The sequence below is a fragment of the Macrotis lagotis genome, chromosome 3 (genome assembly GCF_037893015.1).
Source record: "Macrotis lagotis isolate mMagLag1 chromosome 3, bilby.v1.9.chrom.fasta, whole genome shotgun sequence".
NCBI lineage: Eukaryota > Metazoa > Chordata > Mammalia > Peramelemorphia > Peramelidae > Macrotis > Macrotis lagotis.
The window spans coordinates 268,827,803-268,854,615 of record NC_133660.1 but is presented as its reverse complement, the minus strand read 5'-3'; the positions used below and the strand labels follow the sequence as shown (position 1 = coordinate 268,854,615).

General features: G+C 46.4%; 1 protein-coding gene and 1 pseudogene across 1 annotated transcript in view; both read left to right on the top strand.

The window, feature by feature from the left end:
- Nucleotides 1-3,096: 3,096 nt before the first annotated feature.
- The window catches only part of ALX4 (ALX homeobox 4), a 67,251-nt gene continuing 43,534 nt past the window's right edge, over nt 3,097-26,813 (top strand). Inside the window, exon 1 of the mRNA XM_074230511.1 lies at nt 3,097-3,571. Within this exon, the coding sequence (XP_074086612.1) occupies nt 3,097-3,571 (475 nt within the window). The remainder of the gene's footprint in view (nt 3,572-26,813) is intronic.
- On the top strand, nt 22,486-22,598 carry LOC141519738 (U6 spliceosomal RNA; annotated as a pseudogene).

The following is a 26,813-nucleotide window of genomic DNA, read 5'->3' as shown; positions in this document are numbered from 1 at the left end:
AAAACACTTGGAGATCCTAAAGGAGTTTGTGTGGGGTGGGGTGGGTGTAGGAGGGTGTGAGAGAGAAAGGCAAAGATAGAGACAGAGGGACACGCATACAGAGACAGAGAGACACACACAAGATATACAGAAATATATCGACAATTCGTTGTTTTTCGTTGTCTTTCGAGTGCTCTATTCGCCTCGGTCAGAATAGGGTTTCTAGGGACAGTTGGAGCTTCTGGGAGAATCACAGGCATGATGAGCTTTTAAGTTAAGTCGTCTGACTTTTCTAGACTTGTTCCTCATTGAATAGGGGAGGACCGAACTAATTTCTAACATACCTTTTATCTAGTACTAGTGGCAGCTAGGGTGCCTTCAGAGTCTATGCCGAAATCCATTCCAAATCTTAGATTCTGGTTCCTATCCTCCAAGATCTCGTTCATCTCTGACATTCTGCGATCCGTATTCTAATGACCTTTCCATCTCTGACATTGGGTTCTCTGTTCCAAGATCCCTTCCATCTCTGGAATACTGTGTTCTGCGCTTCAAGACTTTTCCAACTCTCACATTTAATGTTTTATGTTCTAAGGTTCCTCCCACCTGGAACATTCTATGAATGACGGGATCTCGGCCTGGTGGCTTGGGTAGGTGGTTCCCCAGGATTAGGCTGGTCCTAAGCAAGGTTCCCTGGCCCTCGAAGCCCAAGACCGAGGCCCTGGGGCCCCGGAGAGGAACTGCCTGGCCCCGGCACAGAAGGGGTTACGGCCCCGGCGCCCCTGGACGCGGGTTTGCGTAATATCTTTATTAGGCAGCACTTCAAGGTAAGCGCGCAATGGAAACCAGATGTGTGGACGCAAGAACCGCAGGAGAGCGAAGACTAAAAATAAGGGCGGGGGGACAGCGGGGTCCGAGGGAGCAGAGGCCAGGCGAAGGCAGGGGGAGACCCGCACGGAATTTTCTCTCCTTTTAAGAGGGGTCTTGGGGGTGGGGGGAGCCTCTCTCACTCGGCCTTTTCCTGACCGGTTCCAGGTCCCACCTTACTCTGGGGGCAGGGCTTCCCACGGACCCCTCCCTCCTTCGCCACCCCTTCGGAGTAGGGCCCCTTTGTGGCTCCCTTCTGGCGGGACTTTTGCCCCCGGGCCTCGGCTGTCCTCCGGCCCTGGCTTATTAGGGATGAGCTATGGAGAACTGGGAGGCAGTGACGTTTGGCGTCTCCCAGGCGCGGGGCTTTCCGAGGCCCCCAGCTCCCCTCCTCCAGCCCACCCCACCCGGGGTGTCAGATCACTAACACGCCTGGGGGGGGGAATGGGGGGGCGGGAAGAGATAGAAGGCAGAGCTAGGCCTAAAAAAGGGAGTGCGACTTTTCCCAGAGGGAAGGGAGGGAGGGAGGGATAGAGGCAGAGAACACGGTGCCATCCTGCCATCTCTGCCCATTTGTGAGGTCGTGGTGCCAGGCGTCCTAGTTATAAGCAGGGAGTGGGGAAACGAGGCAGAGAGAGCCCTATTCCCTTCCCTCCCACCCTTTACTGTAGATAGGAAGTGAGAAGAAAAGGGGAGCTCGTGTGACTTGGAGGAGGAGAGGGGTCCTTTGGAAAGTTTGAAAAGGCGCTAAAGTCAGACACCCAAAGAGTAACTGAAGAGACCAGAAACAGGATGGGAAGGCCAAGGCTAAAGACTTGGGGAAGGGGAGAAAAGGCTAAGATTCCTGCAGCTGCTCATCAGAGTCAAGGCTGAGGGAGCCCAAAAGGATGGAGTGAGGCTGGGACCCAGGAGAGAGGTTCCTCCTCTCTTTCTTCTTTCTCCTCTTCTCCTGTCACTTAGAATTCCCAAACAGTTCCACAATCCATTTCCTCTACTAGCTCAGATTTGGTGGAGGCTGTTTTTTCCCAATCTGGAAACTTCCAGGAACTCCCCCATGAAAATTCTGACTGGGGTTCCCCTTGTCACCGAGCGCCCTAGCTCGTTGGGGGCCTCCTCCGCCCCTCGTCCGCCCCTCGCCGCTGCAGGGCCGAAGAGCCAAGGAAGAAAGAGGAGAGGGAAAGGCAGGGACTCCGAATCTCTGGCACTGGGTTAACCCCATCTCTGTAAGAGGAAAGGAAGGAGGGAAAGGAGAAAGGGGTGGGAGTGGGAGTGGGAGGGGAAGCGGGAGGAAGAACGGGAAAGGCAGAGTGGGAGAGTGAAAGAAGAAAGCAAAAAAGAAGCTCCTCTTTGCTGTTCAGAATCTGAAGAGGGTTCGGGGGAGCTGGACAATTTCCCCAAACCTCGGAATCTTTGTACAATCCTGAGATTTTCGTCTGAAGGGGAGAGGCAAGAGAGGGGAAGAGAGAAGAGAAGAAAGGAGAAAAGCAGAGACAGAGACAGAGGAGAGGGGAGGAAGGGAGGGGGGAAAGGGAGAGGAGACACAACAGAACCAGAAACACACACACGAGAGAGAGACACAGAGACTCACAGAAAAAGAGACAGAGCAAAGAGAGAGTGAGAGAGAGAGAGAGAGAGAGAGAGAGAGAGAGAGAGAGAGAGAAAGGTGGGAAGAGAGGTGAGAGATACACAGAGAACGAGAGAGAAACAGAGAAACAGAGAGACACACATACAGAGAGAGAATCAGAGACACACACATACAGAGAGAGAAACAGAAACAGAGAAAAAGAGAGACACACATACAGAGAGAGAGAGAGAGAGAGAGAGAAACAGAGAGACACACATACATACAGAGAAAGAGAAACAGAAAAACACACACATACAGAGAAAGAAACAGAGAGACACAGAGAGAGAGAGAGAGAAACAGAGAGACACACACATAGAGAGAGAGAAACAGAGAGACACACACACATACAGAAAGAGAGAGAGACACACACACACATACAGAAAGAGAGAGAGAGAGAGAGAGAGGGAGAGAGAGAGAGAGAGAGAGAGAGAGAGAAGAGAGAGAGAGAGAAACAGAGAGAGGCGTTTTCCAAGCCTCTTTGGGCTGCCTCTCCTCCTCCTCCTCCCTCCTCCTCCTCTTCCTCCCCCCCCCCCCCGCTGGCTCCCCTCCCTCCCCAAAGGCTGGGGCCGGCCGGGCGGCGGCGGCTGGTGGGCTGGCCCCCTCCCCTCGTCTGTCCCTCCCACTGCAGGATGAATGCGGAGCCGAGCGTGTCTTCCTGCGAGTCGGCGGCGGCCGCGATGGACGCCTACTACAGCCCGGTCTCCTCGCAGAGCCGCGAGAGCTCGGCGTCCTTTCGGGCGTTCCCGGCGGCCGACAAGTTCAGCACGGCCTTCCTGGCGGCCAAGGGCCCGAGCTACGGCGAGGCCAAGTGCCGGGGCCGCTACGCGCCCCAGCCGCCGCCGCCGCCTCCACCTCCTCCGCCGCCGCCGCCGCCCCCGGCCCAGCAGCAGGACGCGGCGGCGCCCCTGGAGAGCGGCGCGGGCCAGGCGCAGGGCGGCGCGGGGCCGCGGGGCTCCTTCGCCAAGTACCCACCGCCCCCGGGCCAGCCCCCCGCGCACCTCTACCTGCAGAGGGGATCTTGCAAGACGCCCCCGGACGGCGGCCTGAAGCTCCCCGAGGGCGGCGGCGGCGGCCACAACGGGCCCCTGCAGGTCTCCTGCTACGGTGAGTGGCTCCCTCCTTCTTTCCCTGGGAGAGCGGGGTGGCAGAGGGGTCCCATCCCCGCGCCCCGGGAAGGTCCCGGCTCCCCGAGCCAAGCAGAACCGAGATCCTCGGAAGGGTGGGGCAGAAGAGAAGCAAACCTGGGGGGGGGGGAGCGCGGATCTGGGAGACAAAGTTGGGGTCCCTGGCTAGCCCTCCCCCCAGGGCCCCAATTCCATGGCCAGACCGCTCAGTCGAGCCTCCTGGGGACTCCGGGGTACAAACTGGATTAAAATCCCTCCCTTCTCCCTGTGGCTCCGGTCGGATCTGGAACCGGGAGAGGCGGTCAGACTCCAGACTCTGGGGAGACGCAAACCCTTTTCTTGGCGTTCAGGACTTCAGAAAATCCACGGGCGCAATGTCGGGGGCTCCGGACGAACACGGAGCTTTTCCGAACTCAGTGGGGCTACCCCTAACTTTTCCATAGGTGGGAAGCTCACAGGTGGGAAAATAAGGCGAACCGGGACTGAGTGACTTAGTTCTCCTCCTTTCCCTCTTTTTTTTCCCTTCTTCCTCTTTCTCACTTCGGATCCGAAGTCTCCCGGGACCGTTTCTGAGATAAATATTTTGGGGCACCCCCAATATTTACTTGTCCCGGAACACCTGGTTCTAAGACCTCTGGATGCAGATGCCTGCAGCCAGCATTGGGGGTGAGGGGGGTACGGAAACCTGAGTCAGGGAGGTTCCCCCCAGACTTTTCTGCAACTGAATCTTCTTAAAATAGTGTCAGCCGGTACCGCAAAGGGAGGGAAGCTTCGGAGAGTAAAGCGATGGACCCCCGTGTCTCTCGTCTAAGCTATTTCCCTCACCTTTCTTCCAGATCATGATTACCCGCATTTTATAAGTTCACAGTTCTTTACAGTTTACAAAAGGATTTCCTCCTAACTCTCCCAAAGTGAGGTAGATGCTAAAGTTCTCCGTCATTCCAGGCGTCTTACAAACATTCCACTACGTCTTACAGGCTCTTACAACTCACTTTTCTGGATTCTCAGTCTAATGTCTCTGCTTTGACGCATTTTTACTACCTACCTATGTCTTTGGACCAAAAATTGACGTTTGTCGGACTTTCATCATCTATACGATGAGAAGGTTGGTTAGGTGGACTCTAAGGTTTCTTTGACTTTGAAGTTTTTGAAATTACATTTCACAAATGAGGAAACTGAGGCTCTGGGTGAACTGTCTTGTCCAAGGTCAAAGAGCTAAAAGTGACTGAACAAACCAGAAATGAAACAAGACTGTAGACTCTAGTCTGTGTTCTTTCTTTAGCAAGGCCTGACTCTGTCCATCACAGATAACCCTTCATCTGCTGTGTTTCCCAGGTGTCTATTTTTTGGGGGAGAGCTCTGATGAAGTCTCCAACAGGAGCAAGATAGAGTGGAATAATTCCACAGAATCATCTCCCTCTTTCTGGGGGGGGGGGGGGGGGCGAGGTGTGCCTAGAAGACTAAGGGAAAGTTTAATTTTGTCATTTCTAGGATTCCCTCCTGAGTCCGGTCTTCAGTGGCTCCAAGGATTTAATTTTAGCCAGAAAGAGACCCATGGTTAGCTCCACAGGAGCCAAGCAAGGGATCGTGGGTTATCGGTTTGCCAGTTGGAGGGATCTCTGTAAGAAGTGAAGATAGCAAAGGGAACCATCCATTTCAAAGCGGTCAGGGTTATATAGTCTACTCTCCTGTGGCAGGGTTCTTAATCTTTTTGTATGTGACTTAAACTCCTTGGACTATCTGATGAAGTCAATGGACCCCTCTTCTCATTATGTTTTTAAATGTATAAAATAAAATACATATATAATTACAAAGGAAACCGATTGTATTAAAATGCTATTTTTTTAGTTCATTGATTCCAAGTTGATGTCTGCTCTGGAGGAAGGGGATGGGAAGGTTGTAGGTGCAGTTTTCTTCCTCAGGAAAGAAAAGAACTGATCTGGGATCCCCCCCCCCCCAACCTATTTGCTCCTGCTGTGGCCAAACTGAGACTTAGCCTCTTTTGTAATCTCCACTGCGTATCTGAAATTCAGTGGGCATCCAGAGTAAAGTCACCTGCTGAGGCAAAAAACTTCCAAAGAACATGGCAAAGGGACCCAGTTCACTATAGGAACAGGTCATGGGAAGGAGGTTAAACAAGGGTGAAGCTTGGACTAACTTGCTCTATATGTCCAACTCTACCACTAAAATCTGTTCCCTTGGGGAAATTGTTTCACCTCTCTGGACTCAAAAATGAGACTAAGGGCTCTTCCAGCTATAACAATTTGTAAGCACAGGGGTGTGTGTCTACCTCAAGTCCCATCTAGCTGGATTTCTAGATCCTATCCCTTCTTATATAAAGCACATGCACAAGTCACCAAGAATTCCCTCCTTTCCACCTTCACACATTTTATTTCTCTATTTCTACCAATCAATGTATAGTATTTGGGATGGTGATTTCCTTCCCACTAATCCCCCAACCATAATTCCTTCCCCCTCTTGGGGTAATAAGAACTATAGTCAAAATCCATTTTGTCTCTTTGCTGGTGATAGCTCAAATAGGGAGATGGTGTGCCCCCTACTTGGAATCTGCATTTCTGAGGGTGCTCAGAGATCTGGTGGCAAACTGCAAGCTATTGTTCAGGGGATCATCAGGAAAGGGGGTGTGGAGGAAGGGAGATTGTCTTGCAGCTCCTATAGGAATTTTTAAAAATAAAAAACAAAACCTCATCAAAGAGGCCTCCTATGTGGTTTTGTTTATAGGCCAAAGGGGGAAAATCCTTTGGATAGATGAGATCTTTCTTCCTGGCCCCTAATGCTAACCTTTTTCCCTCTGAGAAAATGACCCTGAGATCAGCCTCTTCCTTCTCCAGTAGTCATAAGACCCTATAACCAGGGACTGGAAGACTGAAAACGACCTTCAAGTTTGGGGGGTGGGGGAGAGGGGTTGTTCATCGATCCAGTAAGATTCCTGTCCTGGGCCTCTAGATCCATTGCTACCCTCCCTGCTTATGCTCACTGGAACCTCCATAGCTGTTTTCAAAAAAGTGAGACTTACTAAGACCCTGGACTCAAGTTCAGAGAGGATTTGAAGCACTGGCGTTTTCAGTCCTGAACCACCCAGATCTCTCCCTGACTCTCCCCCAACTGGCTTTCCAAAGGTTTTCAGGCAAAAAAGTGACTTACGATCTCTTATTATATGGACTTTTAAGCCCGAATAGATAGAAATTTAGAGATGTTCCAGGACAACGTCTTCGTTTTTGCTGATAGGGAAACTAAACTGAGAAAGGTTATGTGATGACTACACAGGTTGGAAGTAGCTAGAAGCTAGGGCTTTTGTCTCCAGTTCCAGCGCCCTTCACTTCCTTCTAATTTCATTATTGCTGTTCTTGATTTAATTGCCTTTCTTTGGGCTCTTGTCTTTCACAGATCAGAAGGGTTAGATGGAGGGTGATCTTTGAGATGTAGAAGGCAGCCGGCCGATATTGGGAGAAAGGAAGTACAAGTACAGAAAAGACACATGAGTTTTCCCATGGAGACAGGGCACAATTGGGGGGGGGGGGAGCAACAATCCCTTCTGGCCTCTAAGTGTGTCACTTTCTCCACTCCCAACAGCAGAGCAGGTTTAACTTGGTGTGTGTATATAGGGGAAGGGGTGATAGTCTTCAAAAATTTCTTAGCAGATTGTCCCCCCCCCAAAAAAAATTGAAGCAAAGTTCGATCTTTCACTTGGAGGAAAGGATTCTATTTCAGGAATGGTGGATGAAAAATGTCCGCTCGATTTGGAAAGGAGTCTCAAGGCTATAGACACTATAGGAATTCCCAGAATTTCAGCCACATGTGGTGGTGCTGATGGGGTGGGGGTGTCCAGAAGGAAGGTTCCCTGTCCTATGAGGGAACCCAGGAAAACTTAGCTTCTTCATTTTCCATCTGAAAAGAAAATGTAAAGAAATATGGTACCGGTCAGCTCCAAGGAATGGCTCAGATGGGTCTGCTGTCTGGAGGGAACTTGACCTTCCAGCATTAGGCCAATGGATTCCCGGAGTTCCAAACTCTCCAGAGAGAGGAAGGGATAAAGAAGGACCTTGACTAAAACTGCTGCCCAGCACCTTTAGGTGCTCTCTGGAAGGGAGAAGTCAGTCCTCCCAACTGAGAGACTCCAATGGGACGGAATTCTCCCTGCTTACCAATTTTCTTGCCCTCCGTGTTCCTCTTTTCCAAAACTAGTTGGAGTGTGTCTGAGGGTCTTCAGGGTCCTTTTTAGGACCTTGAAGCAGAGAGATGGAGGAATTCAGAAAGGTCAGCCAGGTCCACAAATCCTGGATTCGGAACCACCTTCTCCTTGCTGGGCTTCAGTGGAAAACAGCCTCAGCCTCAGCCTCAGCCTCTGAAGGGTTTCCCAAAGTTTTAACCAGATTGCCCCAAAAGACTGAAGAAAAGTTCTGCTTCATTCGAAGAAAAGGATTGCATTTAGGGAAAGGTGGATGAAATGTCCGCTCTCTTTGGAACGGAGTATGAAGGCTCTGGACACTCCAGAGGTTCCAGCATTTCAACCACATGCGTTGGTGCCGATGGGGTGCTGGGGGGAAGGTTCCAGCGTGGGTACCTGGAGCTCCGGGCTACCTAGGAGTGTCTGAGGGAAAGGCGTCCACTTTGGTGTCCTGCAGTATGTGACAGTAGAGGGTCACTCTCTGAGATCGCCAGTACCTCGGTTTACTGAATGAAACCCCCAGATCGCGGCGATCGAGTCTCCCCAGCTCCTAGTCAGGAACCCAATGTTGTGGGGAAATGACTGGTATATGATGGCGAGAGAGAGAGAGAGAGAGAGAGAGAGAGAGAGAGAGAATGAGAATCCTCCACTCTTCCCTTCTCTTTTGATGGGGGTGGGGAGCCAAAGTTTTCGCTTTGATCCAACATTTAAAAACGGATCTGTCAAATCTGATCTCGCCTCCACTGGCCAGGGGTGAGTTACAACCGAGTCATAGCGGAGCTTTCCCCCAGGAGCCTGCCGGAAACCCTCAGCACAGAGCCTGAGGAATGGGGGAAATGGGGGGGGAGGCAAAGATTTCTTTTTTCGATCAAATGAGACAGAATGTTTAGGGCTGTGTTTTGGTCTGCGCTTTCCATCTGCGGTAACCTCGAAGCTTGGGGGGGGGGGGGGCGGGAGGAAAGGTGGTGTCCGTTGTTTCGGGGTTGTCTGTGTCAAAGAAAAGAAAATGTGTTTTCATCACAAAAGTGATGAGAGAGAGAGAAGAAAAGAGGAGAGAGAGAGAGAGAGAGAGAGAGAGAGAGAGAGAGAGAGAGAGATTGTAAAAGTAAAGAAACAAAGAGTGAATATAATTTACAAAAAGGGAATAGGTATCTGAAAGGGACAGAGATTTTCTCTTTCACAGATTATTTGACCAGATTCAAAACTAAGCACAACGGTCCCCACTTTTTTTTTGTTTGTTTGTTTGGTTGGTTGATGAAAAGTCGAGAGAAAATGCGAATTGTTAAAGCTAATATGTATTTCCGAGAGGGAGAGAAAGTTAGACCTGGAGACATAAGCGGATAAAATAAAAATTGTAAAATGAATACAATAGAAAGACAAAAACAACTAAAAAAATGAGAGGGAAGAGCGACTGTGTATTTGAGAGAAATAGAGACAAAGATAGACAGGGGCAAAACTATGATTTGTAAAAAGGATTAATATACATATATATATGTGGAGAGAGAGAGAGAGAGAGAGAGAGAGAGAGAGAGAGAGAGAGAGAGAGAGAGAGAGAGAGAGACGGCAACTAAACGAATGTGGTGGAAACACGAATTTAAGAGAGAAAAAGACGGCAAAGTGGAGACACTGAGTTTAAATGTGAATTGTAGCATGGAGTGTGTTAAAAGAGATCGAGAATGGAAATGACTCATAAACTGAGAGAGAGAGAGAGAGAGAGAGAGAGAGAGAGAGAGAGAGAGAGAGAGAAGCAGTAACCCCAAAATCTAAAATGAGGGATAGAGAGAAAGTGACTTGCAACAAGGAATGTCCGGGTGACAGGCACAGTAAGAGAAGCAGAGACAAAAAGAATGATAGTGTAGTTCCAAATAGAACGAAAAAGACCGAGATTATGGAAGTATAAAGTGGAATATATGCTTGAAAGAGACAGACAGATGCTGAGAAAATAAAATGGAAAAGAGAATATGAAAGAAATGGTAGAGACGAGGCAAAAAGCGACTGAGCCCATGCGGATCGTAAGCGGTAATTACCGTTTGAATAAAGACCATCCCTGGGAGAGCGAAGCTGTAAAGGCGATTATATATCTGGGGATTCGAACAGATCAGCCCCAAACAGAAGGAAGAGACGGGGCCAGAGTTAGAGATACTGAAGGCAAATGGCACTGGTGAAAAGAACGGAGATTCCGAAACCAGGCTTCAACAGTGAGAGAAACCTGCGGATCGCGATGGCGAAAGTGTATTAGAAGAGTGGATAGGCGTGTGGGGGAGAGGGGGAAGGAGAGGCGGGATTGTGGACTGGAAATGTGGGCGAGCGAAAGGGAGCCCGAGTGTGGTTCCAGGCAAGCCGGCGGCTCCCCGGGGCTCCCCGGGGCCGGCGAAATCCGCTCGAGGGGACGGGGGGTTTCTTGCTCCGTGGTCCCGCATCTCTCTATCTGGCAAGGCGCACTTCCTTGCCCCCAGCTCCGAACCGGCTGGAAAACAACATAAAATAATGATAATAATAATAATAAAATAGTAGCAATAATGATGATGATAATGATTGCTAATATCAAAATAGTCATCAAGATGATATCATTGTTAATGATGATGATGATGATGAATCAGAGGCACCGAAGTCCAAGCTCTGAGATAATTGTTTAATAAATCGATTGATTCGCATGGAAGTCCGTAGTGATATATGGTTAGTCGGGAGAAAGGAGAAGATCGAGGAGGAATAAAGTCGGGCGGGCTGGGACGCCTGGCTCGGTGATTCTTCGGGGTCTCTTGCCCTGGGGACTGCATAGACGGGGCCATCCGCAGGGCCTATGCCTGGAACCCCGGAGCTGTAGGGAGAGCTCTTCCCGGAGGTTCTGGGGTGCCCGAGGGTGGCTTGCTGTGCGAATCACCCGAGACCTACAGATCTTTCCCGATCCTTTTAGCTTTGTCCACGAAGAAAACCTGGGTGTCTCAAAGTCCCGCGGTGGACTCTCGAGCCCGACGTGAATATCCCCCCAATAAAAGTGCTCCCCGTCCCGGAGGACTGGTTCTGGGGGGGGGGGATTCCGGTTGTTTTCAATTATTTCCAAAATTAAGAAAAACCAAAAGCAAAAATAAAACCAAAATGCGAGCCCCGAGGTCCCCCGGACGCTCGGATCTCGGGCCTCCCTCCGTCGGGGTGCGCGACTCTTTTGTTGGGAGCACCAAAACAGAAAGGAGAAACCCTCTTAGCGATCACGCGCCGGAGCCGGAGCCGCAGCCGGGTGGAGCCCCAACCTGGCGGGAGCCCCGAGAGAAGCACTGCCCGGACGCTTCTGGGGGGAGTCGCGGGCTCCAGGGGTGTCTGCGCCCGCCCTGCGCCAGCCACCGTCCGGCCGCTTCTCCTCCTCGGAGGCTGCAGACGAGGAGAAAGCCGGGAAGAGCTGGGATCTCGGGGGTCCGTCTGGTAGATCTCGGCACGATTTGGGGAGTCATTCCAGAACCCCTTGCTGGTAGGGCCAATGAAAGGAGCAAGACTCCTGCTGGGCTCGAATCCCGCCTTCGACGCTTTGGTCACCACTTGGGTGACACGGGGTGAGTGGCTTGATGTTCCTGTGCCTCTATTTCCTCATCTGTAAAAATGAAGGGATTGAACCCAGTTATTTCTGAGGTTCCTTGAAGTTCTAAGCCCTTCTGTTCTGGGACTAGGGTAAGTGGAGTCCTGCCCAACTGGGGTGCCTCTCCCCGGTCTTCTTCGACTACGAAGGACGAACATCATCATCATCATCATCATCATCATCATCATCATCATCATCATCATCATCATCATCATCATCTCCCAACTTCAGGGGCTGAAAAAAAGAACCTAAGCTTCTGGGGCACCCAGGGCCGCTATTTTCTCTTTCCCAATTTGCACCCCCCGAAAAAGTTCCAGTTCAATTTGGGTGTTGAAATGCCAAAACTCTGTTTTCGGGGGTGGGGCTGCAGGGTAGAAATCATTGTGCCCTTTCCTGAAAACCCTTTCTTTCTAGATAATATGAGGCAAGGGGGTGGTGGCATCTTTTGCCTTTAGCTTGAGGGCATGGCCCCGCCAAGCCTTTAACGGGCACCCTATTGCTCAAGTTCCTTAAAGCTGTTGCTGGATTTAGAATCCTGACCGGTGGGGGTTAGAGGGAGGGAGGACAGTCTGAAGGAGAAACTGAGTCTCAAAGAAACATCCAATCTCTCCTGCAATGCTAGAGGAAAGTTATGGCCAGGTGAGCAGACTGTTTGTTCCACAGCCTTAGTGGAAGGGACAGATGCCTCGGCAAGGATGCCCACCCCCAGATTGACCCCCCCAAAAAAACACACTAGGAAGGCCCTGGTGGCCAGACCACTGGACAGCCAAGTTGTGGGGAAGGAGGCCACCACTTCAGACAAGCCTGAGGACTGTTCCAGAGGGAGGGAGAAGGAGACAACATATTCCTTCTCTCGCCCTCCCCCGCCCCCCCCCCCACTCCATTCCAACCCACCCCGAGCCCCGGCAGTCTCTTCTCTGTCGCCAGAGGCCCAGACTGAGAGGTGGGCGGGCAGGCCCCGTTACAGATGTTGCAGCCCTGGGCCTCTCTCAGTTGTGATGAGCAACCCGCTTCCTCCCTCCCCATTCCAGCTGTGCTATCCTGCCCTCCTCCCCTTTCCTATTTTGGTCCTTCTCCCCCCGGGGCCAGGTGCAGGTGTACAGCTCCCGGAAGGTCCTTCCTGGGTCCCAATGGGACCAGACCCCAGCCACCCCACCCCTACCTTCCCCAAATTTTCTTCTAGGCTGTTGGGCTGAGATCCCTATGCAGAGATGGGGGAGGGTGACAGGGCTGTGGGAAACTAGCAAAGGAGAGCAACTCTGCTTCCAGGCCAGCTGTCGCTTGGTGTCCCTGTGACTTTATTTCCTCATATGTAAAATGAAGAGGCTGAATTTAGTCATCTCTGAGGTTTCTTGAAGTTCTAAGGCTTCCATTCTGTGAGCTGGGTTAAGCAGCGTCCAGCTGAACTGGGGTCTTGGACCTTCTTCTGGGTCTTCTTTGAGAAAGAAGGACAAACACTATCATCCTCATCCTCATCCTCATCATACCTATCCACTCCCCCACTCAGGATTTGAAAAAAAAAATCTAATCTTCTAAGGGGAGAGCTCAGGGAAGAAAGGAGATAGTTTACTGGACTGGAGAGAAGAGTTGGGGTGACACTCTCCAGCTATGTAACCAAGGACAAGTCATGTAACCACCCAGGGCCTCAGCTTCCTCATCTGTAAAATGAGTCACTCACCAACTTCCAAAGTCTGTGATAGCCTTAAACTTTTGATCTTTTGAAGGAAGGAGAAAGTCAGTGGATGTCAGCGAGAATCTGTAGTTTCCCAATACTGTGACTTAGTAGAAGCCCACTACACTGAGTTTGGAGTGGAGGGGCTGTATTAGTTACCAGCAAAGACAACCTGGGTAAGTCACATCAGTTCTCTGGGCTTTGGTTTTCCCCTCTACAAAATGGAGGGGTGGGACTCGAAGATTTCTTGAGTCTCTCCCAAGCTCTAAATCTTATGGATTGACAAAGCCTGGAAGGAATCAGGTCCAGATGACCCAGGATTTGTGTTTTTCCCACTCAGGTTTCCTGTCCAGGCTTCTTGAATCTCCTCAACAAGGGGCTGGATGGAGGTGATAATGCTGCCTGTGGACTTTCTTTCCTTAATAGGAGATCAAAATTAGGTTTATGGTCACAAGCTGCCATAGCCTGATCCCAGGGGAAACTCAGTCTAGCTGAATCCCTAGGAATGACAATGGTGGACTCATAGAGAGAGTTGAGCCCTTGTAGCCCAAGAAAACTATCTTGGTCTCTATAAAAACATCATGTTTAATAATCTAGAACATTAGATCTCCAGAAATGCATGGGGATTCCAGGCTGGGGCAAGTGGACTCCCAGGCCAGCTTGGGAGTCAGGAGATCTGGGTTATTGTGTAACTCCTAGCTATGGCCAGGATCAGATGGGCATCATCACAGTCAGATAAGAGGTCAGGGAGCTGGAGACCAAAGGCATTTAAAGACAAATAAGGTATCAGGATCCAAAGCATAAATACTGAAAATTGAGGGGTAAGGGTTGGATTCTCACTACCACCTCTTCGAGAAAGTTTCATTAACAAGGACTTCATCTTTCCAACCTCATCTCATAATGTTCCCAGAACCCTTGTTGTGCTTCAGACCAACTGGACATTTCTCCACCCTCCCCATCTCTACACACGTATACACTTTGCCCTCCATGGTAGGCTTTTTCTTAGCCTTGGAATGTCTTCTCTTTTTCTCTGAACTGTGTTCTCTTAATTGGGTTCAGTTGAATTCCACAGAAGATATAAAAACTCCTTCTATGATCCAGGAAGCTGTATATGAACAAAATGAAACAACTCCTGACCTTGAGGAGTTTCCAGAACACTGGGGGGATTCTGGGAGAGGGGAGCCTGCAAGGGTACAGATAAGAAAACAGAGAATACAGATATACAAAGGAAATATAAAATATATGTAAGATTCTTTGGGGTAGGGCAGTGGGAAGTCCTAAAAATGGGAAGGGCCAGGAATGACTTCCTGCAGTCCTTGGAATGAACTTGAGATGCTATGAGGCATTCCAAGAAGAGATAAGAAAAGAAGAGAGTTCCAAGCATGGTATAACCCACCTACAAGACCACTACTTTGGGAAGCCTACTCCTACTCCCTGGCTTTGTGAGGACCTCACCTTCTCTCACCCCCTTGACTTCACATAACCTGTTCAACAAACATTTTTAGGACCTCACTATGTCTAAGGCTTTCTAGATCCAGGCTAAGCTTTTGTGGATACCTGCCCTCAGAAAGTTTATTTCCATTTGCATCAAATATCTAAGAAGAGTCATTTTCTAATGAATATGTTCTTAAATGATTGTTGATTAATAGCAGAAAGTCAGCACAAACCCCTTCATTTTAGAAATGAAGAATGTATCAGCTTAAGTGACTTGGTCAGGGTCATACATCGCTAGTAAGAGTTTGAGGCAGAACAGGTCTTCCATCTATCTCCTCTCTTATGCTTTATTGGGCTTCCTCTAAAGCTTTTTTGTTTTGTTTTGAAGACAATGGAGTTAAATGACTTGCCCAAGGTCACACAGCTAAGTAAGTTTAAGTATCTGAGGCCAGATTTGAACTCAAGTACTCCTGACTCCAGGACCAGTGATCTATCCATTGCATTACCTAGCTGCCCCCGCTAAAGTTTTTTTTAGGTTTTTGCAAGGCAAATGGGGGTAAGTGGCTTGCCCAAGGCCACACAGCTAGGTAATTATTAAGTGTGTGAGACCGGATTTGAACCCAGGTACTCCTGACTCCAAGGCTGGTGCTTTATCCACTATGACACCTAGCCGCCCCCCTCTAAAGTTTTTAATGGAAATATTATGTTTTACATATCTTTTGCTATCTCACCCTTACTTGATCTAAATCCATGAGATCAGGGAACCTGTATTTACCCTAACTTTCTATCTTTCCACCCAAAAGATCATAGATTTGGAATTGGAATTCATGTCTTTGACCACTCAATGTCCTCTTGATGCTCCAAGCACTGGATCCCTCTAAGACTATAAATTGTAGAGAAGGTGTTGATGTACATTAGAGAGGGGGGAGTTTTTGTATAGAATTCTTATTTGTTGTCCAGTCCTTTCAGTCATATCTGATTCTTCTTCACCCCATTTGGGATGGTCTTGGCAAAGGCATTAGACCAGTTTGCCATTTCCTTCTCCAATTCATTTTACAGATGAGGAAACTGAGGTAAACAGAATTAAATGTCTTGCCCAGGGTCACCCAGTTAGGAAGCAGCTGAGATAGAATTGAACTCAGGACTTCCTGATTCCAGGTCTAGTGCTCTATCCACTGATAGAGTCCCTATTTCAAGGAATTGGATCATTGATCCAGTAAAAAAATTTGTCCCCTGAACTAAGCATATAGTAGGCATTTAATAAGTGTCTATTAAATGGGTTTGAGTGTATTCATGAAGTGAATGCCAAAGGCGTATGTATGTGGTATAGGTATGTGCAAGATAATGGACAAATGGGGGTAACTAGGTGGTACAGTGAAGAGAGCACTGGCTATGGAGTCAGGAGGATCAGAGTTCAAATCCAGTCTCAGGCAACTTAATAATTACCTAGCTGTGTGACCTTGGGTAAGTCACTTAACCACATTGCCTTGCAAAAACAAAACAAAAAACAGATAATGGACAAGTTATGGGCAATTAGAGCCCAATTAGGATCCATAAGAAAAGGAAGCAGGGCAGCTTTGAATTACTGAAAGAGATGCCCAAACGATAGATTAAGGAAGGGTAAGGGAGTTTTGTGGCCAGTGACTGAACTAGAGTAAAGCACATTAGGAATCACTTTCTAGGCTTCCACCATAAGCTTTCATGGAAATAGTGTGTGTGTGTGTGTGTGTGTGTGTGTGTGAGAGAGAGAGAGAGAGAGAGAGAGAGAGAGAGAGAGAGAGAGAGAGAGAGATTATAGATTTATAATATTTCAGAGCTAGAAAGGATCTTAGAATCACAAAATCTCAGGACTGGAAAGGATATTAGAAGTTCATTGTTGCCTGAATTCAATTCGTGCCTTTTACAATATCCTGAACAATTTATCACCTGATCTAATCAGTCTGAAGACCTCCAGGGATTGGGACCTCCAAGGTAGCTCATTCATTCCACTTTGGGACATTCTTCTAGAAAAGAACACATGTTTGAGCGGGTCAGGACCTCAGAACACAGGCTATCAAGAACTGAAAGGTTCTTAGAAAATGACATCTAGACTACCAGAGTTGAAAATGACTTTAGAATAGCGAATGGTAGAACTGGGAGGTCACATAGTCCCATCTCATTTTAGATGGGATCCAGAGAAATGTATCTTTCAGGAAAGATCTAGGCTTGAGAGATAACTTTTTTTTCCTTGCCAACTGCTTGCTTGTGCCTCCTTTTTCTTCCCCAGGATGCTTTCTCAGCTTCTAGCCACCTATTCCCTCATTATGCCTCCACTCTTCCCCCCAAAAAATCCAGCTCTCAAACCAAAACCCCAAACTAGGGCAATCTCTTTATTCTAGGGGCAGTTCTGTAGGTGACTGAGGACTAGCATCTTAGCTACATAATGTACCCATCAAGGTAGAAGTACCCAATATTGTAAATGCAAGAGTGGGCTCAAGTCTTTGTAGCTCTGTGTGTCTTGGATTAGTCCTAAGTGTTTTCCTAGAATCCCACACCCAGGGATTCTGCTACTTACTACCTTATGGATCTATCATTTAACTTCCCTTGTCCTCAGTTTTCTCATCTGTAAAATAAAGAGGCTGGGCTGAATGGCCTTTAAGATCCCTTTCAGTTTAAGAGATATGATCTTATGTTCCTATGATTAAGTCAGTTGTTCTGGGTCAAGGCTCCTAAAGCGAAAATGACTCAGAAAAAAATGGCCTCACTTTCATCCCAGGTGCCTCTCAGAGCACCCAGCACCATCTTCCCTTCATGCCCACCAGCCCAGCAGAGTCCACCTCCATATAGTGGGCCCATATTTGTTCTCCTGACCCCTCTCCTTGTCAGGGCATATCAGAAACCAGTCCACTCCTTGGGAGTTTGACCAACCCAACTGGTGACTCTCCTCAGCTAGGAGAACATCACAGATTAAACCCATCTCTGTAGATGAAATAAGCTTCTGGATGGATTCTGGAGAGGGGTCTGACTACAGGGGAAAGGGCTATTTAGGTTGTCAGTCTCAGCCCATATCTGATGCCACATTGAATCTTGGGTAGGGTGAAGAGCAACTGAGAGCTGAGGAAATGGGAGGAAGTGAGAAATAAGGAGGGGACAAATATCTTTCCCATAAAATTCGAGCAACCAATTTATTAGAAACAGAGAGAGCATTGTTTCTACTCAAGTTATTTGAGACCAGAAAAAAGAGAGCTAGGGAGAGGGACCACTTGGTGCTAGGAAATGAACAATGAGCTTTTAGTCAAAGACCTGAGTTCTAATCTTGCCTCTGCCACTTACACTTATGTGTTCTTGGGGGTCACCCAATCTCCCTGGGCTCATTGCCTCCTCTGTAAAATGAAGGGGTTGCTCTAGATCAAGAGTTCCTAACTCCTTTCTGAGTTCAGAGGTCCTTTTGGCATTCTAATAAGTGTTTGTTGAAGGCTTTTGAATGAATTCATGAAGTGAATGCCAAAGGTGTATGCATGTGATATGTATGTATGTTTGTGCAAGATAATGAACAAATAGGGGTAGCTAGAAGGCACAGTGGAAAGAGCACTGGCCCTGTAGTCAGGAGGACCTGACTTCAAATCAGGTCTCAGACATTTAATAATTACCTAGCAATTTGGTATTCTGGTGGGACTATTGCTCCCTTCTCAATAAAAAATATTCATAATTGAAGGAAATTCTAACTTTTAGGGAGATTGATGAAAAAATAAAGACACAAACTTTCTCCCATCCAAGTTCATAAACCCCCTGAATCTCTCTGTAGACTTCATGTTAAGAAGGTCTGGATAGGGGCAGCTAGGTGGCACAGTGGATAGAGCACGGCCTTGGAGTCAGGAGTACCTGGGTTCAAATCTGGCCTCAGACACTTAATAATAATTACCTAGCTGTGTGGCCTTGGGCAAGCCACTTAACCCCATTTGTCTTGCAAAAACCTAAAAAAAAAAAAAAAAAAAAGAAAAGAAAAGAACCCCTGGAGAAAAGAACCTTTGGATTCATGATCCCAGCCTCACTCTGTGTTCTCTGAGGTCTCCTTCCCTCTTTTTCCCTCTCCCATTCTTTTCCCACCTCCCTTTTCAGGAGAAGGATATCTCTCTCTCCTCAGGAATGTAAAAGCTCCATGTATTTGTTTAGATCAAGAGCCCAGACTTGAGGCAGGAAACCTTCTCCCTCTGCAGCTAGAGAAGATTAGGATCTCCACCCATGCACCCTCAGGATCAGATCTCTGTGCTATCTTTGAAAGAGATGTCCAGTATCATAGTGATCAGAGATATTCCTCCCTTGAGTGTGAAGTATTCTGGACTCTCTCTAGCTCTTCCAATCTCTCATTAAAATTTAGCATATCTTTCAATTATGAATTTCATTCCTCCAAGAAGGGATCCTTAGTTCCACTGGATTACCAAAAGGAACCATGACATGAGAAGACTTGATTTAGCTCAGGTTTCTCCCAGATGAAGCTACACCCATGGTTCCCTGTATTTCAGCATATCCAGAGGTCCTCTTTAGGTTTTTAGGGGCTTCATGTCCACCTGCATGAAATGCCTCCCATGGTCCTTAGACTATATGAATGGAAACAATTTTGACTGATAGAACATTTGAAAGTTTCAAAAGTTCTCCAAAAAAAAAAGTTCTCCCTTCTCACAACCACCCTGGGGGTAGTTCCACAGAAATTCTCATCCCCATTTTGTAGACAAGGAAACTGAGATCCAAAAGAGTCACATAGTTGACACAGCTTAATACAGTTCAGAGTCAGGGTGAACCTTGCCAGGTTACATAGACCCAGGGGCAGTATTCTGCCCATCAGCCAATGCTGTTTCTTTTCATAAGCTAGAAGACAGTGTAAGGCAGGCTCTGTTTCTAATTCATTTCCTCCTCTTTCTTCTCATCTGTAGAAAAATTAAAGTGGAGTTTCCAAGTCAATGAAAAGGACCCTACACCCATCCAAGAGCTCATCAGTTGGATTTCAGGGGATTTGAGAAGAGTGGACTCTAAGCTTTCTTTTCCCTCTTCTTGCAATTTTCCATAATATTTTTTTCTTTCTCACCTCTCCTCTCTTCCTCCCCCCCTTTTTCCTCTGTTTCTCCTATTCCTTTCCTTATCTTCTCTTCGTTTTCTCCTTTCTCTCTTGCCTTTTCCCCTTTTCTTCTTCTTTGACATCAATTAGCAAATATTTATTAGTTTCTCATATGCTTGCCCCTGGTAATACAAGTCTGAAATTAAACCATTCTTGCCTTCAAGGGACTTACATTCTATTGGGGAAATTTTATATATATGTACATTTAATTAGTATATGAAATATTATCTATCATGAATATGTTTCTTTTTCTTTTGCTCCTTTCCTTGTTTCCTCTCTTCTCTTTCCTCTTTCTCTCGTCTTTTTCCCTTTTCTTCTTTGTCATATGTATTTATTAATTAGGGTCTGTTAAGAATGTTAAAAACTAAGATGAAGAAGTGCATTCCAGGCCTGGTCAGATGGAGTGGCCAAAGTCACAGAGGAAGGAGATGTCCTGTGTGTGAACTACAAGAATCAACACCATATTTGACTCAAAGAACAGGGGAAAGATGATGGGGGTGAGGAAAGATGATGGGAGTAGGGAAACAGTGCCTCAGTGTCTATGATTTGTCTGAGAGAAATGGTAGTAAGGAAATCCATTAGAACATCTTCAGCCACCCTCTCCACTCCTCTTTTTTGAGATGCCCTCCACCATTTCTCATACTCTCATGTTCCAGCCAATCTGGACAACTGGCCATTTATGAAATTCCATCTCCTGACTTGGAACCTTAGCACAGGCTGTTCCTCATTTCTGATATGCTTTTCCTCCTCATAACTGCTTCATAGAATCCTGGACTCCAATTCAAGGTTCAGTTCAGCTGCTATCTCCTTCCAAAGGCCTTTCATGATTCTCCCACTTATTAATAGCCACTCTCTCCCCACTCCCATTGCTCTGAATTTATAATTTATGTATACATACACAGTTTCTGTTGAGTAGCTCTGATTACTTCTCTGTGAACATGCTAAATTCTTTCAGGAGAATATGACCTCCTTTCTGGCAGAGACACTCACTGCTGTATTTGTAACTCTAGCTACTAGGGTGATGTCTGGCACAGGATAGGTAATTATTAAAGGCTTGGTGATTGGTTGGTTGGTAGGGCTGGTTGGTTGGTTGCATAGGAGGGAGGTGGGCTGGTCATAGGTCAGGATCAAGAGAAAAGGAAGTAGATAGCCTGGATGGGTACATAGGGAGCATTTGTAAAGCAGACGAAGACCTCCTTTGCCATGGCTGGTAAAGTGGTACAGAGGTGATGGCGACTAGCCAACAGAATGCTCGTTCACAATAGCACATAACTTCAAAGCAGGATTCCTATAATCTCCTTTCTACTGGATTCAAACTCTTCTGAGTTTAAAAAAAAATCATTCTTTACTTTGTGCTCAGGATCCTCTTTTTCTCTAATTCACGAATTTTTCATCTGATATATGATTTCTTTTCTTATTTTGCTCACCAGATTTTAGCACAATTTTCCCTTTGTAATCTGATTTATTTTATGTTATATGTTTAAAAACATTATTCTAAGGTGTCCATAGGATATACGCCAGGGGTGGCATTTGTCTGGTTGGTGGGCAGTATTGGTCTGGTGTTGTCATGGCAACTACAGGCAGGACTCAAAATTCAATAAATTCCAAGGAGTTTTTAAGGGTGAATTAATGAAATCTTTGATCAAATATAGCAGGGAAATGGTATTATAGGTATCTAAATGTCCCTTGACAGAATAAAGGTTCCCCATTCCAGTTTATAGACTGCCATTGGGTCCAAGAAACAAACAACAAAACAAAGATCAAGAATGTTTGTTCTATTTGCTTCCTACTACTTCCTCTACGTGCTCTCAGCTTGAAATCCAAGTTCATTCTTGTATTCATTCAACAAATATTTATTAAGCTACTCCTATGTGCAAAGTGCTCGAGGATTCCAACCTTCATGGAGCTCACAGTAGAGTAGGGAGCTAAGATTCAAGTAAAGATAATGATAGTCCACTATATTGTCTAAGTGACTTAGAAACATGTGAAGCCCTCTGTTAGAGCTTACTGAGAGAAGGCCATTGCTAATAGGAGCTATCAAGAAAGGCTCCTTGAAAGAAAAGATTTGACTCCTGACTCTGTCACTTACTATCTATGTGACCTTGGGCATAGTACCTCACTTTATTCAACCTCAGTTTCCCCATCTATAAATGAAGAGGTTGAACTTGGTGAATGACTTTGAATTTCCTTCAAGCTATAGGTCTATGATTCAAAGATCCTCAAGGATAAAGGTATGGAAGGAAAGGGGTAAAAATCTGCCCATGAACAGCCTTGCATAGTTTGTACCTGAATTAATAGAAGAAAAATTCTCAGGGATAAATCATTGAAGACAAGAAGAAAGAGGTAGGACTCTGGGTACTGGCATAAACAAAAATGTACAATTCTTTAAGATTCCCAAAGTTCTTTAGAATTATTATCTCATTGTCTCCTTATAATGACTCTGGGAAATAGGTTTTGTCATTAACCCCATTTTATAGATGGCTTCCTGCCTTATAACTCCCAGGAATTTTTTTGTGGGAATCTCAGACTCTATAATGACTTTGAAATCATATCATATAAATGAAAGTCATCATTGTTATCATTATTATGACTTGGATTGAAGGGAAGAGTAGAAGAAATATGATTGGTACTTGTCTGGAGGCTCCAAGGAGACAAATTTTGGATGGCCCGAGAGTGGTGGTTGTGGTGGTAGTTTTAATGGTTACAGTAAGGCAGCTAGGTGGTACGATGGATAGAGCACTAGTCTTGGAGTCAGGAGGATGGAAGTTCAAATTTGGTCTCATATACTTGACTCTTACTAGCTGTGAGACCTTGGACAAATCACTTAACCCTGATTGCCTCACATCCAGGACCATCTCCAGTCATCCTGATTCATATTCAAATCATGTACTTGGCATCACCTCCCTGATGTCAGGGGCTTCTTCGAGAATGAAAGCCAAGTGCTCACTTTGGCAGCATATATCCTAAAACTGGAACGAAACAGAGTAGATTAGCTGACCCCAGTGCAAGGTTGACTCGATAATTCCTGAAGAGAATGAAGGACAAACATTATCAGGTGTCTTGTGGATAGAATGAATACAAGACCTGGAGTCAGGAAGAACTGAGTTCAAATCCACTTATTAGCTATATGACCCAAGGCAAATCACTTAACCCTGTTTGCCTCAGTGTCTCCATCTGTAAAATGAGCTGGAAAAGAGAATGACAAACCAATTCCAGTATCTTTGGCAAGAAAAACCTCAAAGGGGTCCCAAAGAGTTGGACCTGACTGAACAGCAACAATAACAGGGCAAATTCAAGTCCTCTTCTATCTGTACCTTGGTCCTAGCTGTGGGGAGGGCAGACGACCTGGGATCAGATCTACTGTTTATTGTCTGTAGAACTGTGGGAAAGCCACTTAGCCTCCTCGATCCGTGCTTTCCTCATCTGTAAGAGGAGAGGGTGCAAATAGAATATCTGACACCCCTTCCATCTCTAAAGCTAGATATGAATCCCATGAGTGGATCCTATGGAGTTTTGAGGTCTTCCTAGAGTTTCTCTATTTCTGCACTATCAAGCAGTAAATTCTCCTGTCTTCTGTTCAGACCACGCTCAACCTGTGGGACTACAGAGTAGTATTTCGGTCATCTCCAAACGGAAAGTAGGGCTTGAGTCAAAGGACCTGAACTCTCACCTTGCTTTTGGATCTCTGAAGATTTTTCCATTTTCTAGAAACTCCTCTGAAAATACAAATGTATATGGGTGAGTGTTCTAACTCAAGTCAAGGGCCCTTTCTGGATGGAAGTCTGTGATCCTACTGTCTTTCCCCTTCTCTGAACCTCAGTTTCCTCATCTGTAAAAATAAGTGGACTGGATTAGCTGACCTTTGCAGATCCTTCCAACTCTAGGAGCTCCCTTTTCCTAAAGAGAGCTGTAAACTAATTCTGATACTTGCCTAAGCTTTTCTATCAAGCTACCAGAGAGGATTATAGGATCATACAGTTGGAAGAAACACCTGAGTCATTTCCCATCTTACAGATGAGGGCAATAAGACTAAGGGAGGCTAATTGAGTAGCTCACACAGGAAGTAATCATTAGGGATGGGATTTGAATCCAGGACCCCTGACTCCAAAGATGTTTCCACTATACTAAAGGAATATGAGACAAGTACCTGAGAGAGAGAGATATCAGTTGAGGAAGAATGAGGAGAAGTCAGGGATAGGAGAACTTTGAAGGGCAAAAGGAGTGTGCCAGAAAAGAGTTTTATCTACTTTAAAATTATGTGACCACCTTTGGGGTAAATGAACACCATTCCAGGGACCCATCTAATGTTTTCTTTGGAGGCATCTGGAAATGTAAAGCCTTGATTGGGCCTTCTGGATTCAGTTTTTCTCAAGTCTTGGCTGCTTTCTGGAGGTGTGACCCCTGTTACACACGAGAGCATCAACTCTGAAGAGGATCTAGGATGCTTATTCCCTATTCCTTATTTCGCAGATGCAAAATGAGAGGTTTTGTTTCTGAGGTCAGTTTTATGTGTGTTTGTGTGTGTATGTGTGTGTGTGTGTGTGTGTGTGTGTTTAACATGTTTACAGATTAGTTATTTTCTGTATGAGGCATTAAGATTAAGGGAAAAGAAAGAAAACCGTGAGATACAAAAGAAAAACAAAAAAGAAAATTTTAAAAAGTTGAATGTAGGCAACCAATAAATAAATAAATACATAAAAGTGAATGTAGGGGCAACTAGGTGGTGCAGTGAATAGAGCACTGGCCTTGGAGTCAGGAAGACCTGAGTTCAAAATTGACCTCAGACACTTAATACTTACTTAACTGTGTGACCTTGGGCAAGTCACTTAACTCCATTGCCTTGCAAAAAAAAGGGAATGTAGTATTCATTCAGATTCTGCAGGTTTGTTTTGGTTTGTTTTGTTTTTCTTCCTCTGCTTGTGGATAGCATTGTCCATGGCAAGTCTCCTAGGGTTGTCCCGGGTCTCTGAACTCCTGAAAGGAGTTGCATCCATCAAGGTTGATCAACTGACAATGTTGTTAATGTGTACAGTGTCCTCTTGGTTCTGCTCCCTTCGCTCAGCATCCTATAATTAGTTCCATACTTCTCTAGAGTTCGAATATTCCTGGTTTCTTATAGAACAATAGTATTCCACAACATTCATCTACCTTGCTCAGCTATTCTTAGCCACTACAAAAAAAGCTGCTATGAATATTTTGAAACATGTGGGACTTTTCCCATTTTTTATAAGCAGACTTAGGAACCTATGATCTGTCAAGAAAGGCATTAGGGAATAAACTCTGACCTGGAAATCTGGGCTCAGAATCTTGGCTCTGGCACTCTCTATCCATCTGCACATTACTCAGCATTTTGGGGTCTCAGTTTCCTCATCTGTAAAACGGATATATGAATGTCTCTCCTGGGTCTCTGGCTTTCCCATTTGTTAACTGTAGAAGTGAAACTAGATGAATTCTATGTTCTGTGAACTTCCAGTGATTCTGCGGCATTCACTTTCAGAAATTCTAGTTTGTCAAACTGAACACTTTCAGAAACAACCTTGGTCAGTCTGCTTTCTATTCCTTGGATTCAAAATTCCACCTCCTGCCTGCCTGCCTATCTATAGATCCCTAGAGCTGAAATCTGCTCATTCCTCATCTCAGTCCTTTAGCATCCCTAGCTTCTAACCTTAACTCAGGAACCATTTCCCTCCTGAAAACCTTTCCTGATGCCCACAGTCCTTTGGATTCTTGCCCTCCTCAAATTATCACGTGCATTTCCATCTCTTAACATGTTGTTCCCCCAGTGGAATGCCCTTCTTGAAGGACAGCTCCTTGAAGGCAGGGATTGAGCTTTGTTTGGTTTGGTTTGCCTTTGGTTCTGCCAGCCCCTGGCATGGTGTCCTCTGCTTAGTGGTCACTGAAATACTCCTTTAATTGGACTGGAAAACTAGCTCGTCTCTAAGGTCCCTTTAACTTGAAGTCATAGACTCTGTCTATTAAAAGCAGCTAAAGACAGGGGGATTGTTGGCTACTCTCTGACCCTCAGGTCTTTTTTTAGCACTTGGTTATAGGAGGCTCCTCCTCTGCTCCCTGCATCCCCCACCTCTGAGTCACTGCCTAGCTGCCTGTTTCCAGTAGCATAGACTAAGAGGCACCAAATCCAGGGCCTGGGGTGGTTATCCTGGTTTTCTGCCCCCCAGAGATGGCTTTAGTCAGAGGAGGTGGTGGAGAGAAGCTGGCTTCCATGGAAACACCACCAGGTCTCCTTCCCCACATTCCTCACCCTGGGAGTCTTTAGCAGCCTGGGAGTCTCTTCGCCTGCCAACCCAAAGGAAGCCTTGGTGTTTTTTTGTTTCTTCATCCCCTGCAGTGAATTCCAAGGCCTTTCTTGCCCTGCAACCTGACTCCTTGATCTCTCCTTCCTTCATTTCATTCTTTGGAGCTCCCTGCCGAGAAGGGTCCATGTCAGGGGGCTAGAGAGAAGGAAATGCCTGGAGGTCCCCATCATCCTTCTCCCACCACACCCCCACAGAGAATTCTGAAACTGAGCCTACTTCGAAGACAAAGCTTTCAGGGGATCTCATTATCTTTTCGCCTGATCTGCAGGTCCTGAGAAAGATACTGGGGTAACCTTAGCCAATTGTGAGACAGGGGCCTCCAATCTCTAGAGATGGGTAAGGCCGACTTATAACCAACACCTCCCACTCCCATCTACAGCATCTTGGAGGATTGAGCTCTCATCGATAAAGGCCACATTCCAAATTTCCTTTTCTCTCCCTCACCTACAGTCAAAACTTGTTGGTTTAATGTTTCATTCCCCTCAGATCCCTGTTCTCTGGTAGGTTGACAAAGGAGTTAAGAGTGAGGGGATCTCCTTTAAGACAGTCTAGTCTGAATCTCTTTTTCTAGACTAGGACAATATTGAGCTCTGGCAAGTTGAGTGACTAGCTCAAGATCTAAGAAATGAATCCCAATTAGTGGAAGAGACTATACCTGTGAATTCCTTGGGATAGGGAGCTGCCAGATTAGGGTATCTTTCAATCAATGCCAGCCTGAACCTTCTCCACCACTTGTAGTTTGAAAGAAGTAATCAGGATTTTAGTACAAGATGAATTCACAAAAATACATAATTATAGAATTTTTTTTAGTTGGGGTGGACTCAGGGACCATATAATCAAAATCCAACCTGAAAAAGGAATCCAAACTTCAACATACCTGACAAATGTTCACCTAGCTCCTGCAGGCTGGATGACTTCCAAGGAGAGGGAAATCTCCTCCTCACTTCAAG